General features: G+C 36.2%; 1 protein-coding gene across 3 annotated transcripts; it reads left to right on the top strand.

Annotated features, from left to right (window-relative positions):
• Positions 1 to 752: 752 nt before the first annotated feature.
• Positions 753 to 18,790, top strand: chst3a (carbohydrate (chondroitin 6) sulfotransferase 3a). Of its 3 annotated transcripts, XM_058985011.1 has the most exons (4): positions 753 to 1,114; positions 1,191 to 1,326; positions 14,261 to 14,497; positions 14,827 to 18,790. In XM_058985011.1, exons 3-4 carry the CDS (start codon positions 14,418 to 14,420, stop codon positions 16,073 to 16,075), a joined length of 1,329 nt encoding a protein of 442 aa, XP_058840994.1. In that variant the 5' UTR covers positions 753 to 1,114; positions 1,191 to 1,326; positions 14,261 to 14,417; the 3' UTR covers positions 16,076 to 18,790. The 3 variants fall into 3 exon arrangements, with proteins under 3 accessions (XP_058840994.1, XP_033886352.1, XP_033886353.1); XM_034030461.3 differs by having other exon boundaries at positions 753 to 1,326; XM_034030462.3 differs by lacking the exon at positions 1,191 to 1,326 and having other exon boundaries at positions 753 to 896.
• Positions 18,791 to 21,027: the final 2,237 nt, after the last annotated feature.

A 21,027-nucleotide genomic window follows, 5' to 3' on the forward strand; every position in this document is an offset into this window, starting at 1 on the left:
CTTGGAAGATTTGTGTGTATAATCTATTTAATGTTTTCAGTGAATTATATTACACTTAATTTAAACACGCATGTTCAATAACAGACGATGCACATCTGTTAGCACCATAGCAAGGCATACCACAGTTTCCTGTGACTAGCATAGCAGCTATGTCACTGTGTTATAAGGTGGGGGAGGGATATTTATTACATTTTAACGTTCATTTGCCATTTTTAGTGAAACAAAAGTTAAGTGAATATACCTGAAGAGTCTTAGCATGCTATTTTAATGTATGCTTTACCGATTTTTTTATTTGTAATTAATTATTTTAGTTGTCAGGATAACCCAACCACAAGGAGAATCATATAATGTCACAGTAAAATAAATACAAGGTGGAAAGTTTATACAATGTTGTTTTGTTGTTGGAGGGCTTTGGACTATTTGGGGGAGCCTGTGAGCTCCTCGGGGCAGAGAGTGTGTGATTATTGTTTGCACTAAACCTGGATAAAGAATTGCCGTTCCAGACCTGATCTCTTCATAACTCTTCACTGTTCCTGAACAGCTGGTAAGCTACATTATTAAACAAATGACTATACCGACCAGTGGTAATTTAAACTATCCATCTCAAACAGCATCACTAATGTTACAATAACTTACCACAGAGTACACAGACCAGGATGTAACAAATAATGTTTTAAATGTAACAGACAGAAACACAGTAACTCCCCCTATCTTTTGCTCCCGCGGCTACACTTTTTCCCTTCAACAGAAAGGTACTTGTTAATAAGCTTCAAATAACAGGAGAGGTGGCGGTCACGTGACCTGGAGTCTTCAACGCAATCTGCTACAGAGGGAGCCACGCATTTGTTCAATAGGCTGGTTCGCAGACGGCCACTTAAACGATCTGGACTATGCAAGTAAAGACACCTTTTATTTATTTATTTTTTTAAGAACAAAAAGTATATATTGATGTTATATTTTAATTGTTTTTCTTTTTGGTCAAGTATTGCATCAGTGGCTGACTTACTAAACTGGATGTGTTTTTTTTGTTACTTGTAGCATCTGTGGTCTTGCGTTCTAAAGTCGATTCGCTCTTTGTCGGTTCGATTTTTAAACCGCTCAGAAATTCCACGATGTAAGTAATGCTTCACATCTAAGGGCTTGTTTTCACTATTTACCTCGGATTGATGACAGCGTTTTGGTCTTTGCAGAGGCCAAAAAAAAAGTTTGTAACAAGCCTGTGGGCAGTGGAAATAGAGACAAAGTAGGGATGCTTTAACGAGGCGCTTAGCTGGCTGCTCTGTTTGGAAGAGCTGCAGTTTTGTATCCGCTGCCTAGCAGAAACTGGTAAGTACAGTAAACATTTATTTAACTAACATTATTTATTTTGAACTGTTGTTAAAGTTCTGCTGTCAAAGTTAATTGACCCTCAACGATGCATAACACATATTTTTTTACTCAAATCGACCAGCATGCTGGACCATGAGTCCGCTTGACTTGCACCACAGTAGTTAAAGAAGGGTTATTTAAATATACTTTTGAAAGAGAGGACTTTGTATCAGCATTTTTTTCAAGTGATATATATTAAACTAGGAAAATATTGTATTCCACTTGATCTGCTCAAAAAACAAAAGCAGAACATGTTTTTAGTGAATGCTTAAGGTTATGTGTGCATATACTGATGGGTCAGTAGAACTGGATACATTTCCGAGGAAGTAAAGGCAGTATTTAATATAAATAAAAATGTATATATATATATATATATATATATATATATATATATATATATATGATTAAGTAATTATGATAATAAGTACAAACTTTACTTGTGTGATGATTTCAATTGTCATAACATAATGGGGTAAGATGGTTTTGATGATTAAACTTATATTTCTCTTGTTCATCAGAGCTAGACAGGGTCTGTATGAATTCCACACCCAGTCCTCATTTACAAGGGGAGAGTAAAAAAAAGGAAGATGTTTGAGAATTAGTCTGGGTGGGGAAATAGTCAGGCTTACAGCTATTTGGTTGAGGTGAGTAAGCCCTTTTGATGATCTTGTCAACAGCCACAATCTATGGTATTTAACTTTTAAAGTTAAAATGAAGTTGAAAATAATACAATTTACACTTAATAAAGCACCATTTATGCAGCATATGCCAGTTGATAAAAAATAAAAGTAAGTGTATCTTTCTGTAATGCAACCCCTTAATTTTCCCATAAAACCATTTTAGTTACCCTTGCATTCTCAACTAATTCAAAATCTTCCAACTACCTCTTTTAATGAAGCACAGTACATTTAGGTATGAATAAACATATGCATTTTGAATATGGTTTTGAAGGGAAGCTCTTAGTAGCAAACAGATACTATCCTGTGATCTGAATGCTCACCCAGGCAAGGTGTTATCTTATCATCTAGTAGTAGGGATGACGATCAGAAGTAATATCTTGTGACCTGCTGGTGTGGGTGAGAATTCCAGGAGAGAAAAGAGGGTTTCAGCCATGCAGTTCAAGGCCTGTACGAGTAGATCGTATTGGTTGTGCAATGTGACTAGTATCACACATGGCATTATATATAATTAGCCTACTGCAGCTTCTTTCCCATGTCTTGCCCCTGGTTTATTTTAGATTAAAGACGTTTGCCTTTGAACTGCTATCCCCCTTTTTTTTTTAAAAAAAAGGCCTATTCAAAAGATTAGGTACAAAATCTACTTTCTTTCTTTTGGTTCTGGTTAAGTCTTGAAATGTTACTGTGTTTTAAAGGAATTCAGAATGGGCAATAAGTAGAGTGAAGCAATATTCATCTTTGATTACCAAATTATTGACGACGATCTCGTTCAGTAGGGTGACGGTAAAGATGTAGAGCACTCCTCATTTGGCAGATTGTTGGCTAAATTGACATTTCTCATTTGCTCTTTTTTAACCTGAATTATTTATCTCAATCACTGTCTACTGTAATGTGTTACTTAGCTACCTCATAAAAGCTGGTCTGTTACGGTGAGTTTTCACTTTCCTCTTCACAGACAATTGCAAATGTATATTGCTTGAGTGTTACTGTAGCAGCTGCACTTTTGCCGACTGAACTCTGGGTTAGCCTTGGTCCAGCTGTTTTCTATTCATTTAGTAAGTGTCTCTGTAATTTCTCTTACCATCTCCAGTTACATCAGATTTAATTGAACATGTATGTCCAGGACAAAGGCTACAACAGTTATAACACAAGTATAAGTGCAAAAGTGTAATGAATCCCGCAGAGCATGACTTTGCAGTTTATGGCTGGACAAAATGGAAAAATACTGGTCCAGTGTTAAGAAACCATTTAATACAATCCAGGGCACAGCAGAAGCGATGATGTCATCGGACCTTGACAAATTAATGTGGAGAGAAAGCTAATGTCGAGATGCATTTATAAATATTCTGCATCAGATCACACAGATGCACAGGGGGTGGGACCGGTGGCAGCAGACAGGGCAGGAAATGCAACTGACCAGAGAAGAACGGACATAGAGGCAGTGGCAACAAAACATCCTTTTAACCACCAAAGGCTCTTTTAAGAGCAACCCAAATCTTTTTTAAAAAGCTGAAAGCTTAAGATATTTTTTCAAAACTATTTATTTTCAGAATGGGATAGGGAAATGCTGTAGTTCAGGAAGAAGCAGCAGAACAATCAGAATGGCGAGTTTTGAATTTATTTGAATATTTACTTTTGCCTTTTTTTTTCACCACTTTAACTAGTCTTTGGTGTCCGATTCAGACTCATTCAGTATCTCATGTACACTTCGGTTTCCCAAAAGGCCAACATTTACATAAATCTCGTCAGTCATGTTTATTGCGGTACATGTCTGCCTTTTTTTTTTTTTAAAAGGCTAGTGACGTATGTGATTTTCCCCTTTTTGAAAAGAAGTGCCAACCCATGGTGATATGCTGTAGTATTAACACCCCCATGTAACCTGTTTTGACCAATCAGGATAGAGTATTTAAAATACCCATTTTATAAATACATTTTAACACTGGGGTAAAAACATCAAGGTTCTTGGTCCATAGCCCAGACTTCTCCAATTGTAAAAACAACCATGCATTCCTGGATTGAGGTTGAAGAAAACATTTATCAAATACTGAGCAGATAATGTTCATTTTTAAACCCATCAACACTACTTCAGAGGACAGATTTATATGAAGCAATGTTAACATTATGTGGTTCCACAGGGAATACTTTGTTGTGTTCACAGAAACACTAATTCCAAGTTTAAATTACTTGTTTCCCTAACCAGTGAGGTTTTTGTTGCTACATACAAAGCTGCACATACTTGCTGTATTTTCATTTTCAATGCACCTCCTTGACTTCTTGACTAACATTAATAATACAATAAACACAATATTTTCTCATGTGCATATTGCTATGAGGGAAGTAGAAACAGTAATTGGGCTGATTTGTGTGTTTGCTTAAAAAGAAAACCTTCCAGTTATCCACAGTGTGGCCTGAGGCAAAAAAAAAAAGTTTGAAATAAAATGCTCAACACAGCTTTTATTCAGTATGTAGAACCTGTATGCAGCAATATCACTAGTGTACAGCTATAAATGGAACCTTTGCAAGTAATTCTCGCTTTTAGCATTCACTTCCTGTCTAGCAACCGCATCATTGACATAATTGTACCCCCTTATTAGGTTGTCTAATTTATTAATGTGTATCACAGGCTTCCTTCATTTACTAGTAGTAGCTTTCAGCCAAAGAACAGAAACAGGTATTCTGAAGGATGGAGGGTAGGTAATTTATGGATGCAACATTTATGATTTTCCCAAACGTAAACCCTGTAGGTGTCCAGAAGTGTTTTCTTTTCAGGGTTTCTACAACAATTAGCTGATGAGAGGTGCTGGTGCTAATACCAACCGTTGTTAAAGAAAACAAAAGCATCATATGAAGTGAAAAGCTGAAGCTGGAAGTTTGTTAAAAAAAAATAATTCAGTCTGTTATGCCTTTTAGTTTGTTACTGTGTGCGTAGGCCTAATTTAGACCACATAAATAATTATTCTAAACTGACTAAAACGGCTAAATGCAAAAGCACTGAAAGATAATAAAATGATACTCGAGGTCCCAAACAATAATGAAACTGGGTGATGCTGCAAAACAAGCAAAAGGGATGATACAGATATGTTCCTTCTCATCTGAAACCAACTCAGTAGTAATTTGAGTAAAGAACATGCTTGCTACCTAGTTCCAAAATGAATAAGCGCCATTTTATTACATTCCACTTAACAAAAGCTAGGATAGCATCAGAAAAGAAAATTAAAACGTTGATCATTATGAATCATTTATTTTGCAAGTTGGAGTGTATGGACGATATTTTACTCCAAAATGAAAAGTAAATAAATAAATAAATAAATATCGAAATACATAAATAATTCTTGAAATAAATAAACAAATGAATACATAAAAAATGAATAAATAAATAAATGTTGAAATAAATAAATACACATTGTGGCAGATTAGGGAGAGGAGAGGAAGTGGGGACACTGCATTCCCCAGAATGCCACACGAGTGAACCAGAAGGAGGTACAACTGGCTCTAAGGGTAACGAGGGACACCTGCCTGTGATTAGCTATATAACAGGCAGGTATATAACAGGAGAGAAATGTTTGTATGGGACAGTCTCCAGTCAGTGAAGAGAGAGGCTGTCATGGCGAAGAGACCTGTGTGGTTTTGAAAAGGTTGTGTGTAAACCTTTTGGTTTGTGTGTTTTAAAATTGTTTTGTTTTTAATCGGTAAACAGCTGAAAGTAAAAATTTAGTTAGTTCACCAAAATGGAGTTAGGCTTTGTTTTTTTTTTATTTCTGTACATAATAAAATTCAAAACCTTCAATTCTTGTATCTGGGTCTGTATAAAAGGGGCTACGAACCTTAAAATAAGTAAAATCTTTTACAATATTATTATTATTATTATTATTATTATTATTATTATTATTATTATTATTTATTTCTTAGCAGACGCCCTTATCCAGGGCGACTTACAATCTTAAGCAAATACATTTCAAGTGTTACAATACAAGTACAAGTAATACAATAAGAAATGTCAATATGTAGACATGTATTTATTTATTTCAATATGTAAATATTTATTTATGTATTTATTTTATTTTGGCATAAAATATCCTCCATAGGAATGAAGTAAGTGGCCTGTATCATATTGCAGACACTAACAGACCCTGATTGACTCGCTTCCTAAATCTGAAGCAGTGCCCTCACCCCAGCCTAATTCTCACCCGTCAGTCTAATTTTCACCACAGTATTCTGTCCAGCAAGGGTGAACATTAGCCCAGGCCAATTCTCACCCCAGTATTGAGTCCAGAGAGGGTGAACATTAGCCCAGGCCAATTCTCACCCCAGTATTGAGTCCAGAGAGGGTGAACATTAGCCCAGGCCAGTTCTCACCCCAGTATTGAGTCCAGAGAGGGTGAACATTAGCCCAGGCCAGTTCTCACCCAATATTCTGTGCAGAGCTCAAGAGGATAATCGTTTCCCTTATGCAAGAACTAATCTAGGCTAATCAGCAGTAGGACATATATATATATTCATGTACTGTAACACATCGTGAAGACAAACATTGGGGTGTACACAAAATTCCGGTGAGAAGCCACAAAAAAGGCAAAGATCTCAAAAAACTTTCACAGACCTGGGGGTGAGAATTCACCCGATGCAGTGAGGATTAGCCTAGGCTATTTCTCACCCGGACCTGGGGGTGAGAATTTGCCAGCGTGAGAATTATCCTGTAACACCGGCAGCACCTTTGCATGTATGTATTTGGCAGCTAGTGTTGTGTGCGCAGCCTACTCTGGACTTTGTTTAAAATGCTTACATCAAGACATGCCCCCCACTTGCAGCAGAAGCAGTGACAGTGGCAAGCCGGTGACAAGCAAGGGAAATCCTGCTGGCTGCCTCTGCTACAATTTATATTTATATATATATATATATATATATATATATATATATATATATATATATATATATATATATATATATATATATATATACAAAAAAAATCACACAGATAAAGTAAATTCTGACAAACACAGACTTTTGCTGTCGAATTGGATATTCTGATATTTATCCCAGGACTACTTTTTTTGTTCTGGCAAGGGTCTGGAAATAAAATGTAAAAAATCACTCTACTGTCTCAAATACGTTTTTTAAAGCACTTTAAAGGTGGGGTGACATCTATGACAAATGCTTGGCTGTAAAGGGGGTTACACTTTGTGTAGACATTTTTCCACATAATGCAAATATAGGTTATGGTTGGCTTGTGGTTTCATGAGTTATCAAAGGCATTATCTTGGGAGTCTTGCCTAGTAAGAAACAACACCCTCGTAGGGATTATTTGATCATAGTGTAGCTTGAGAATATTCTGTACAGGGATCTGTGTCCAGGATGTGGAGTCTATTGCAAGTTGACATAGATGATCATAGGGTGGGTTGGACAGGAATATGGGCTTTGGTTTAAAATAAATTGACCACAAAAGTATTGTTACTCACAAAAAAGCTGAATGTAAAAATGAACTGGGCTTTTCTTGTTTTACTCACCAAGCTGTAGGAAAGTGAATGTCTGTCTACTTTTTTTATTAGCTAAAAGAATAACACTAAGGAACCTCTTTCTCTGAAGCTGAAGATATACCCTGTCACTGGCAGCTGTGTCACTACTCAGCACCTAGCAACACTGGCTAAATATACTGTAGTCAACTGGTATTGGGGTTGAATTCCTGCAGAAGCACTAACCCTTGGTTTTGAACTGGTGATTGTTGCATACATCCCTTGATAAAACTAATGGACAACTTAAAGATTTTGTTTTTAAATCCCCTTGGGAAAACATGATTCTTACAAACTGAGATTTCCTCCTCCCTTAAATTAAAACACACTATACAGTATTCACCACTTACACCGTACAGGGTTATTTCGGGCAGCCATTTATATGAGACAAGTAGTGTTTTCCGTTTGATATTCCCATTGATTTCAATAACAAAGACATTGTTTATACCGTGTTAAGCACGCTGTATATTTCTGCCAAACTTAGCTTTTTGGATCTTGTTATATGCCTTTCACATAGATTTAATAACAAACACACTGTTTATTACTGTAGTAATCTCTCTTTCTTATCCACCAGTCAGCTGTTTTCATCTCGTTACCTTGCCATTCACATAGATATCAATACAAAAGGCAGCACTGTGCTGTAGTAATAGCTTGACAGATCGATCAATCAGCTGTTTGCACCTCGTTACTGAGCCAGTACCCCTGTACTGTACCTTGGTTATTTAATCCCTGTATGCAGTGTCTGGTTTACTCTTTGAAAAAACAGCACTGACTGCAACAGCAAGCATGGCTGGAAAGAGAAAAGTGATGTGCATTAGCATGAAAATTCAGTGTAAATAAAATGTCTCTGTTAGATGTGGTGTGCTTGCTAAAGCATGCTTGGAACTCATTGCAAACAATGCAACGTTGCATTGTTTGCAAAAAAGCTGGGGACAATGTGGGAATGAACCTGATTATGGACTGGGGAAGGGGATGAGGAAGGGGGGGGGGACTTGGGTGTGTGTGTGGAGATAACAGTTTGAAAGAGAAAAACGGGATCTGGTGGTGGGAGAATTGAGAGAGAGAGAGTTGAGAGGTTGAATTTGAGAGTCAGAGGAGAGGAATGAGAGCCATTGTTCACTAAAAGCTAAAAAAAAAACCCCAAAAAACCAGCGGTTTCTTACTGCTTTGAACAGCAACTGTTGTCTGGCTCAGCGCTACAATATGTAAATAAATCCTGTTTGCCTGCGGGGCGTATCAACTTCAACCTCCGTCTCGATCTCCCACCTGTCACTCAGCAGTGAATGCACACATCTACACGGCAGACGGTTACCATATCACAAGCATTAATACCCTGTATCTTTCTAAAGTGATATACGGGAGCTCCCTAATAAAAGCTGAATATCAAAACAATAATAATATAGTACAGTAATTGTTACAGCTGTGTATAATGGTATTTGCAGTAGGATACGTGACAGATTACTGTAGATTTTAGTACTTCTTTTTTATTAGTGTAATGAGGGCAGGATTTTCAAAATACAGTGTTATTGTATCAAACTCATGGTATAGTAACAAGAGCTTTAGTAGCAAGTGATTTTCAAATGAAATGTGATAACTAAATCAATCCGTTAATGAAATTGAGTCGATTAGGTCATTAAAAAGCTTAATTGTTGCAGGTCACGTACATCACTTCCTGTCTCAATGACTAAATATGGGAAACTTGTTAATCAAAATGCATGTTAACGAGATCAAGAAAAATGAATGGAAGCATAATTCGCTGTTATGGAAACTACTAGCGTACAGCGAGACGGCTCCCTCACTTGCGAGCAGCAGTCAAATGGAAATGAAATAAAAAATAATGGGAATATCTTCATTTAAAATGGTGCATTTTGTCATGCAGAATGTACTTTTATTTAGATAATTTCACATATACAATGCTGATTTATGATTATCTGGCGTGTGGGTAAAAATTGGATGGCACAGATTTAAAAAAAAAAAAGAAATTATTTATTTTTTGGATGGGGCAGGGAGTAAGACATCTATCTATATTGGTTGGAATTTATTTTCTTATGTTAACATCTACTTTTGTAATGAACGACCCGATGACTGGATAGGCACATTGTATGTGTGCATAAAGACACTGACTACAAACACATTTGAGGGGATTCCAAACTGTAGCGTGTTTGCCTTTAGTGGCGAGGGTCAGCGGTTCAAAGCTGGATAGCGGAGAAAATAATAAATAATTATTAATAGTGTTCAAATTAAACTATACCAAATCACATTTTTATTTATCATGATTACAACAGCAGTTTTTAAGTATTCTGTAAATATTTTATCTAATAGTTCAAAAGTACAATGTGGGGCTGTCGGGTTTTGTTTTCAAAAAATAAAAAATCGGCACGGACATTATATACAAACCAATGGAATACTGTGTGTGTGTGTGTGTGTGTGTGTGTGTGTGTGTTTAATATAGAGAGAATACATGCATGTCTCCAGTCATATGTGGTTTTCACGATCATGTCGCCTTAAGTTCTAGCCAAAATTATAGATATTTATTACTGCCATAGCCTTATCTTAATGCCTATTGATTCGCCTCATTGCATCCATGCATCCCTTCTTGCGATGTCATCGGGCAGTGTGTTCCGGGCTTAAGGTTACAAATTAGTAAAACAAGTGAACAAATCTCATTCATAATCACAAGTATATAAAAGTCTAAAATATTTCCATAACTACACATATTGAATTGTCTAGGTAGTCTCTGTGTCGTCTGTGTCACAGCCGCGGGCTGTTAAATTTCTGTTTCAAGGTGAGTTATAGTTAGGCTTGCTACTTTTTGATATTAATCAGTAAAGCTTGTTAAGAATTCCCCAAAAATATGAATTACACTGAAATAAATTTATATAGAATAAACATCGGTAAAACCACTCGCTATTTTTATTTTCTTACCAAAAATAATCATTTAGAAATCATCTCTAGTTTGTGTAGCTTTTATACTTACTGTCTGTCCCGTCTCTTTTCTGCTCTGAATGGCAAGGGGTCGCTGTCAATCATCTCAGTGGTTTGTTAGTACTGTAGTTTCACTGTCACTGTCATTTCACCCTGTTCTGACAGATCTTGTTGACTGAAGCAGCGCTACAATGCTGTCATTCGCTTAAATGACTGTCAGTCATCAAGACTTGCACCAACTGTGCACTTTCATTTGCCAGCTACAGCGCCTGTCATTCAAAGCTTTGAAATTAGCAGGTCAAGGTGTACATAAGCTTTTGCTTTAGGTATACGGTGACAGTTACTAGTTTGTTTTGAAAATGGGGTGCAAGTTAATGAATATTGTGCACAATACCCTGACCGATGGTTGAAGTCTCCACGGCAGGACGAAGCAGGCCCATCTGCCTTACTCAGTGACTCAGTGACTCCAGCTGTGCTGAAGCAGGAGAGGGAGAGCTCAGACTCAGAGTAATAAATGCAAGTTAGTTCTGTTCATCTATCTAATGTTTTGTTCTGTGCGTTTTCTACGGTTTATTTGAGACCATTTTTAAACGTGTGTAGGATCTATATCTATACAAGGTATAGCTCTGCTGTGACCAAACGTTATTTCAATTAGAATGCTGGTAACCATGGTTTTGTTGCATGTTGAATATGATAAAGGTGTTTCGGTAAATTAGACGTTTCTCAATGGCATAAAAAATAAAGCATAACTGTGATTTCACCCATTCTCTGCATGAATGGAAAAATAAAGATTGAAAAAAAATGGTAAATTCTTTCTAAAATAAACATCGATATTAATTGTCGATTTGGCAAAAAAAAAAATCGAATAGTAGCAAGCCTAGTTATAGTCTTTCATTAATTAAAAACCTCCTTTTCCAAGTGCAAATTAACTCCTGAGAAATTATGACAACACAGATTTGCTTTTAAATTCCTACGCAAACAAAATAAATAGTCGTAAGAAGCACTGCTCGTTAAGATATTAACATTATTTCATAAATCACATTAGGACGATTATTTAATAACGAAATAGGCATAGCGACTGCTTGAAAATGCCAAAATCAATGCTACATACATGCTTGTTTGTTTTGATTACTGTACTGGTGCTTGGGGGACATTTTGAATGTCAGGTTATTGGGTGAGAGTTTATACCATCCATCGCTTACTGCAGGTGAATCGCGTTAACACAAACATGCCCGTTCTAAGCGATGGCGACTGTACTATAATCTTTTCTAAAGACAGCAATTGAATCAGACCTGGTTTTTACCTGCCTCTGTGGGAATTACTCTTCTTGCTGCTGTATATTTTGCAATTCCTACTGCCAGATGTTCCTATAATAATGTCAGCCTGCAGATGGTTTCACTGGTATGTAAACATAACATACTGACAAGAATACAATAAAATACCTTGCGTTAATCATAGGTGACCAAGTACATAAAGTCACTCTTACTTCTTAGCCAGATGGCCATAGTTAAAGAGCAAGTAGCTTAAAATGTCATTCTATCTTTGATATTTCCCTTTATATTTTATGGTGTTTACAATAATTCTGAGTGGTTCTGGGTTCTGTTGCTCCAGTATTAAGTTATTATTTTTCTCTTTTTCAGCCCTTGCCTGGCTTTGAAATACTTTATTACTCATATCCTACATTCCTGCATGTCACAAACTATGTGGAATTGTTAAATCAATTGGTAGAGGCCCTGGCGCAGTTCTGTAGTGAACAGTGCAGAGAAATAATTAACTTGGATAGGTTCCGGGAACTGTTTTAAATTACACTTTTACCTCACTGTAAAGGCAGCTGAAGAAAAATGATATGTATAAGCATCAAGTATGAAGCACTTGAAATCTAAAATACACTGTTTATACTTTAAAAAAAAAAAAAAAAAAAGCTTACTGACTGATAGTAATTTTATCTCCAAACTTGGGAAAGTTTAGGTAGGCACTAGGCAGAGATTTACTTTGTATTGGATTAGCGATTTGACATGTCTTCAGTTCAGTGATACTCATTAAAATTCCCAGCGATGAAACACAACTGACCTTTAAATACAGTGGTTAACAAAGATGTGCTTTCATCTGGTCCCTTTTATAAATATTTGTTTTCTGATCTGCAACTTCTGTTTATACTTATAAGTTAAAGTTGAATACCAAAAAATTATTTACTGCTAGATCTCTCAAAACTTGCTGTATAAACACATACTTGCCAACATTTGGAAACTGTTCAGTGGATCGCTTGTCCCCTTGGTGGGGGTCATATGCATCATACACATGGGAGGGGTCATACGCAAAAAACACTCATTATCATATAATACACGTATCCCCCCAACTCAACACCACACGACCATCATGACATTAAAAATAGACACAATTAAGCGTTCTTACCTTTGTATAAGTTAGTGATCAGCAGATGTGTCAGCTGCACAAAGAGCACAGTGTGAGGTTTTCACTAACTCTACTGTGCAGAATAAATGCATTTTTTTTTCTATGGGTAAATATTGGGACTTATGTAAACAGTATTGGTGAGCAACAACATTGCATATGTGTATCTGCCAGTTGGTAAGGTTAAAGTGTCATGTACTGATTTTCAACAGCTCGGTTTTGCGGAATATCCAGTTGCTTAATAATTCCATTAGAATGGAATAAGAACAAGGCTTTGGAACAATAAAGTACAATTGACCAGTTCATCCACATACCTTTAAACAGTCAATCATATAATATACAATACACGATAGCAATACTAAACTCACTAAAAGTAAATAGTCAGTTATTGATTCTTTCCATCTTACTTGTAATAAATGTTCAGCTTTTTTTGGCAGGAAGAGCCCCATGCTTTGCCAAAAGGCTCCAAAAAAGATAATTGCAAAATGTTTGCCTGCACTGTTTTCTGAACTCCTAATCCAACCTATGTACTGTATGTGTAAGCCCTGTGTTTTCATTTTTTACTGTTTTGTCACCCACCATTACTCAAATCTAAGCAAATGCATATTTCTACCAACAAATAATCCATGACTTTTGATAAATTACAGGCAGACAGAACATATAGGCTTAAAATGCATTATAATTACATACTTTTGAATCAGTTAGACAGCACTAATCAGTAATGTTGGCTTGAGGTTTCTGGAGTGTTAAAACAGCGCACATATGCTAGATTTAGCACGCATTTTTTTCAGAAAGGAATAAACGCACACAATAATGTTGCCAAACTAGAACATAAACATAAACAACTGGAGTATTTAGTAAACGGATATCTAGCAAACAGTCTCAGTTTGTTTATTAATTTTTTTATTGTAATTTTTCTTTCAGAAAGACTTGTCCTAATGTCGATTGGAGTAAATGGCCTGTAGTGTTCTATTGTTTATACATTTGTTTTAAAATATAAGGCTAATTTTAAAGATATTTTGCTGTAATACAAATATGGGGGGACTCCCCCCCCACCCCCTTCTGCTTAACAAAGTTAACCCTTTAATGGTATGAAGAAAATGCTTTCTGGCAGCTATACCAAGCAATTATTTATTATGGCGTTACAGTTTGTAATAATGCGTTAAACTACTGTTCAAGTGTGTTTAAGGGACATTTTTTTATGTGAATGAATGAAACAGAGGCTTTGATTTATATTAAAAACAAGAGTATACTTTCATAAAGCATGAGTGCCCAGCTCTGACAGGCTACCATATTAAATGCTTGGCATGCTTCTGCAATCAAATAATCCCTTTTCCCTTAAATGCTTCTAAGGAATTTCATAATTTCACATTACAGAATGAAGCAGTTTCCACGAGGAAAGTTAGCCCTGCAATGTGTATCGACTGTGCTCCGTGAAGACTCACTGAGGGGGTGCGGGGGGACCTTGGAAGTTTGGAAGCATTCATAAAGAACCAGTCTATTGAGACATAGTGCCCTACAACCAAATCTAAGAATGAGGAGCAAATACACAATATTCCTAGTGTTTGTAGTGGCCCTTGTCATCATTGAGAAGGAAAATAATATAATTTCAAGGTAAGTGTTGCATCATATGTTACATTATAAAATGATTGCTTGGAATTTTATGAACTGAGTATTGAGATTTTGCCCTGTTTTAGATATAATATTACTTGTAAAGTTATATTGGTGTTCTAGTGCTGTGCTTACACTGAACTTTATGCATATTTTAAATTGATGCACAGCATAAATATAGGAGTAAATCACTTGCGCAAGAATAAAATACACTCCAAGATTCAGTGTTTATATTGTTATTTTCTATAGTAAATTGTCTTAAATATTTAGAGGATGGGACACTAACACTAAGAATATCTCTGTTTCTATCTGATTATTTCTCTGTTTCACAGGGTATCAGACAAGCTAACACCAAGACAGACTCCACAAACACCGCTTTACCCGAATGGTTCAGTATCTGTTTTGCTCACACAAAATGGCTCCTATTCGTCACTCAGTGAGCTGGACCCAGCATTCAAGCGTTTGAAGAACCGTTTAGAAAACTACGCACTGCAGTTTCTGCATCAGGTAGACAATGAGCGGTCTAATCCAAGGAAGCACATCTTACTGATGGCGACAACAAGGACAGGTTCCTCCTTCGTGGGGGAGTTTTTCAACCAACAAGGCAGTAACATGTTTTACCTGTTTGAGCCATTGTGGCATGTCGAGAGAATGGTAACATTCGAAGCCAGGGGAGCCAACGCAGTGGCGGCATCCATTGTCTACCGGGATATACTCCAGCAGCTTTTCCTCTGTGATCTCCATGTGCTAGAGCACTTCATAAGCCCGCTTCCAGAGCATCATATAACTCCTTCTTTGTTTCGTAGGGGATCTAGCAGATCCCTCTGTGAAGACCCTGTCTGTACTCCGTTTGTGAAGAAGACCTTTGAGAAATATCACTGTAAGAACCGCCGCTGTGGGCCGTTGAACTTGACCTTGGCTGCAGAGTCTTGTCTCAGTAAGCAACACATGGCCATTAAAACAGTGCGTGTCAGACAGCTGGAGTCCCTGCGGCCCCTCCTTGAAGACTCCCGACTGCAGATGAAAATTATCCAATTGGTGCGTGACCCCAGAGCTATCTTGGCCTCCAGGATGGTGGCTTTCTCCTCTAAGTATGAGAACTGGAAAAAATGGGCGGTCAATGGCGAGGTCCCCATTGAAGACGAAGAGGTGCAAAAGTTGAAAGGCAACTGTGAAAATATCCGTCTGTCAGCAGAGGTCGGCTTGAGACAGCCTTCGTGGCTGAAGGCACGCTATATGCTCGTGCGCTATGAGGATATAGCTAGGTATCCAATGCAGAAAGCAGCAGAAATGTACAGGTTCACTGGGATTCCTTTTACTCGTCAGGTAAAGGAATGGATTCTTAAAAACACTCAAGGCTCCAAAGAAAGTGGGGGAGTGTATTCAACCAAAAAGAACTCGTCTGAGCAGTTTGAAAAATGGAGGTTTCGTATGCCTTACCAGCTGGCGCAGGTTGTTCAAAAAGTATGTGGGCCTGCAATGGAATTGTTTGGTTATAAATTGATTGAGGACCCAATGATCCTGACAAACAGGTCCATCAGTTTGCTAGAAGAAAAGGTGTTTCATTTTACCTATTTATAAATCCTAAGAAAAGGAAAAGTGTTCAAAAGTCTTCACCATAGGTTTAGACCTCAAGTTCCTTTCAGCATGAAATGTGTATATTATACTGAATAGGGGTCTGAAGGTTAATGGACTTGATGCTTTTCCCACCAAAGAATTACTTGAGGACACGTAGGGATTAATATTTACTGAGTCTGTAAAGTGGGAAGACCAAAGCAAAGGATTACAGTATGTATTAACTGTAGCTTTAAACTGTACGACGTTTGCTAAGTAGCAACTGAAGGGTTTGAAACTGTTTTAGATAATGTTTTATAAATCCTACCCCTTATTGTTTCAGATACTGGGATTTATCATTTTTTTCTAAACAGCGGTAGATCTAGATACAGTCACATGCTAGATCATTAAAACATGTCTCAGCAAAATAAAACCAGTGTTTCTAATGATGGATGTTAGTCTCATTTGAGCCACAATTTCGATCAATTGTATAGAACCTACTCTAAATTACATAGCAGTTTGCCTGTCTAATACGTTAGACACAGACAAAATGCAGAAGTCCAAGGGTTTCTGTTGAGAGATACATGCTAATAAAGTGTTTTGTTTTGTTTTTTAAAGCAAGCTAAATCTGTATTTATTAACAAAGAACCAAAGAACATTATTTTATTACAGGGAAGCAAAACTTAACCAAAACATGAATTGTTCAGTTTAGATGTGTTTTTTTTATTTTATTTTTATTCTCTAATTTAGGAAGGTCAGATTTGCACACAAAAAACGACACATTTTATGTTTTTGTAATGACTTTATAAATAACAGTTTCAAGTGACTTTTTGAAAAAGCTCAGGGTGAAATTGAGGATCCTGATAGCAATGTGAGACGTTTGGATTGGATTCATTAGAGAATAGATTAACTTGAGCTTTAGGTCTGCATTGAAAATGCAACCCAAGCATTGGAATGTGTTGGTTTAAGGTTAACTAGATGGTATGGCAAATATCTTTTTTGTCTTTTGGAAACATCTAGCACAAAATTATACTGACTTAGTGACTGGGCCTGTAGCCTACCACACTGGGATGTAGGGGAGGTGAAGTTGTACCACAGACGGCAACGTGAATTTAGGTCTTAGTGACCTACTTTTACAATACTGACCTGACTGTTTAAACTGTTGAAGGCTAAATCTTAGGAAACACTGGTTTTCATATAACTATGCAAGGTTTATAGAGGACCAGAGGTAGAGGTCACTAAAATGGATTTCACTTGTGTGACACCAAAATCTCAACTATTAAAGATTTGTTTTAAAAGTTGCAATTTTGAAGCTGCTTTAAAGACCCTTGAGAGAACTTGAAAATAAATGGATAATATATATTTGAAGTGGGGGGGAGGGATTATAAAGTCAAAGCCTTACAGAACCATTCTTGAATGATTACAAACATGTGATTAATTACATGTGATTTTTTTTTTTTTTTTTTTAACTTATTTGTATGATGTATCTCATAGAGTTGTTCAGAAGTATTTTTTTCTTGATGTTGTTGTTTTTGTTTTATAGCTTAAGGTTAGTATCCTGGATTTAGCAGGGTGGCTTATTATTGTAATATTTTCAAAACTCTGTAGTTAACCTGATGGTAGTAGCCTGTGACTTTCTTGGTCTGTCACATATTCTGTGTAGGTTGTTTGCCTAATAACAACTTAGGCTGTATCTTCAGTACATTCTCCTGAAGCAAAGCACATTTAGATGGTAGATTCTAAATCTGGGCAATCATAGTTGCTTATCAATGACTCCTGTTAAACACCTATGTTTACATTTTTTAAAATAAAGTAGTGTTGTCTTAGAAGCTACAGTAACCTAGTTATCTTCAAGATGGATTTATTTTATAAAACTAGTTTTGGTCACACTTTATTTTAAGTGCCACTTTTTTAGTTTATTAACTGTTAACAAATTTTGTTCATTTTGAGCTAAGTGATATATATTAAGATATTTATAAGCAAATGTAACAGGCAGTGCTGTGTGATGCACTGCTGTTATGGATTCTGTTCCTTGTTGGGGAGATGAGATTTAAAAGCTGTATAACTATGAATGCAGACGACCCTGGTTCTCACATGAGAAAATCCAGGATACTAACCCTAAACCAGTTGTAATATATGTGGAAATGTGCCTTCAAACTGTAGTTTACAAATAAAGTTACAGTTTTGTTTTATTCTATAATCTGTCAATTCCACATATAGTACTGTAGTACTAGACATTTTAAAATATGTTACTGTTTGTGTGCATTGTTAATGTTTTGGGTAAGTACTTGACATTTGTTTGGAATCTTTATATGTTTAGGAAATTTATGTGCAAATTGCAAAACTCAACAACAACTTTTAAACACAGCCACATAGCCAGAAAATACTCAGTAACTGCAGCTGGCTTGCAGAATTTAACTGTTTAATAATTACTTTGTAAAGTATTACAGACTAGTTTCTTTATAAGAGTTATTAAAATACTTTTAGCTTCAGTCGCAGGCAAAAATACATGTTTTTCAGCTAATTCAAGTTTTTATATGGGAATGTTTTCATGTATTTGTATTTTTTTAACCATTGGGTGCCTCTGACAGTGTTTATTTATTTTAAAGTGGTGGCGATGGACCAGACACAAAACATCATAGTTTTATTTGGGGTACTTTAAAACATTGGTCTGCTTTTCATTTTTTTTCTTTATAATAGTGCTGGAGTCCCATTTGATTTATTTCATTAAAAAGTTGAAGAAAAAAAGTGTCTGTAATTTTACTATCCCAAATTATTTAAAAACAAATCTATATTTGCTACCTCACTCAATGAACCTCAAATGTCCTTCTGAAATCCCCCCCTCCCCCCCCCCCCAAAAAAACCCTATAAGATTATTTATTTGTTTTTTAGCCAAATGGCAAATGTTTTCTTATTTAAATTGAAAGCATATGGTAAACACTACAACACTGAGGAGGTGTGAATGGCTGTCCTGTTGATTAGCATATTCAAAAGATGTTGAATAAAATGCTAATCTGTCTCACACCTCCAGCCCTTCACTACACGCCAAAGATCAATGAAGAATCACCCTGTTAGCAAGACCATCCTTTTTTATTTTAAAAGGTATGTGTTTAACTTTCTTTTCATTTAGTAGAAACTTTTACTGTAATTCTGAACATAGTGGAACTCACATTAGTAACCATTCATCATGTATTAATTCAATGTTGAATACCTTATGCTAAATTGGTAAGCTGTAGCCATTTCAATAATAAGGACATAACTATTGAGGAACAGTGTCAGTAACCTTGAAAAATGTCAGTAAATTAGTAGAATCAGTAGTGCTTTAATTTAATGCATACTTGAATAGTGTGACCATAAATAAGATCGAACACCTTTTGGAAATACACATGGTAGAATTTATTAAATACAAGATCATCAGGGTATGTATGACTCTTCTGCATTGCACTTTCATAAATGTCACCATTTCAATGATATTACATATTGTGCATGTAAAGCTTTTTTTCCTGTTTTTTTGGTAATCTCATTGGCTCTATTCTTAGATAAAAGCCTCTTCAGATTATTGTAGCTTGCATTTAAAACCTGGAAAAACATTTAAAAAAGAAATGTTGTTAATGATTGAAGTTGTACTCTTGTTGTGACATATAGAAAGAAACACCCCCAATTTGAAAAGCCTGTGTTGAATGCCACCTCACCACTACAATCCTCTCACTCTCCCCACTCTGCATGGTTAACTGGAAGTCAAATGTAGTAACAATTATTTTAAAACGTTTCACATCTTCTTGATTGCACCAGTCTGGCTAATAATGTCCTCTTTTTTTCATTAGTAAATTTCATGATCTCAGGAGTCTCAAATTTCCTTATTTATTTATATTTTGAAACTACACACAGCCTGTAATTCTAAACGTTTTAATTAATCTAGTATTCATACATCTGAGCACAGGCTAAAGTATAAAGACATAATTGACCCATGTACCTTATTTAAAGGTTAAACAAGCTCTAGTACAATAGTACTAAGGATGGCCATCTAAGCAGATAATAAAATCATTACGTGATAAAGAACTGTATTAAGATTAAAATAGCTCAAGTATATATACAGCTATGGAATAATCATTTAAATCCTAAAAGGATTAAAAACATTGTAACTGTCTAAAAGTCGCATCGTCCCCTTATAAAAAAGTCAATAACACACATGAAATAGAATTACCTGTAACATTGAGAAAACAGCCTTTCTGTGAGGAAGTCACAATGTCAATTTCCAGTTGAGAACACAATTAAAAAATATTGTTTTCCATGTGGTAAAACTATGGGGTATATCTTTTTGTCAGCTTACAGTCTTTGACCACCAGCTCCAACAAGGACATTGCCGAGACCTAAATAAACCTGCTTGCAGAAGGAGGAGAGGATAATAATGAGGACAGTGTGCTCATCAAGAACTGGTAGTGGAAACGCAGCTCACTTGTCCTGTATTAGTGAGATCTGTGCCAGACTAGCAGTCAGGTTAATTCTAAATATGAAATAATCAGTTTGATTTAAGATCAGGTTGAGTTACTAAACTAGGAATTAGTCTAGCTTTTCAATACCTTCAGGAAGAGAGCCATGTAACCACGGGGGGGAATGAATTCACCATAACCAGCTCAGAGCAGATTTAGCATGGGACTGACTTCTGACACATGGTCATTTTAGTAACAGATTTCAGCAACTAAGAAACTAAGTTAAGGCAGACAGGTAGTTAACATTTTAATATAAACAGCAATCCAATTTACAAAACACACAGGTTTAACAAAGAAATGCTTTATAAACCATTCCACTGTATTTCCTGTATGATCTTAGCAACCTTGCCAATGCTGGGAGACGTGGCAGGCTTTTTTTGATGGTTTACATGCTTATAAATGTAGGTACTAAGTACTATAAAGCCTGTTCATGTTATATTGCTTTGATTTAAAAAGGTTTTCCTGTGCTCTTCTGATTGGGGGCTCTAG

This window comes from Acipenser ruthenus, chromosome 13 (genome assembly GCF_902713425.1).
Source record: "Acipenser ruthenus chromosome 13, fAciRut3.2 maternal haplotype, whole genome shotgun sequence".
In the NCBI taxonomy this organism is placed as follows: Eukaryota; Metazoa; Chordata; class Actinopteri; order Acipenseriformes; family Acipenseridae; genus Acipenser; species Acipenser ruthenus.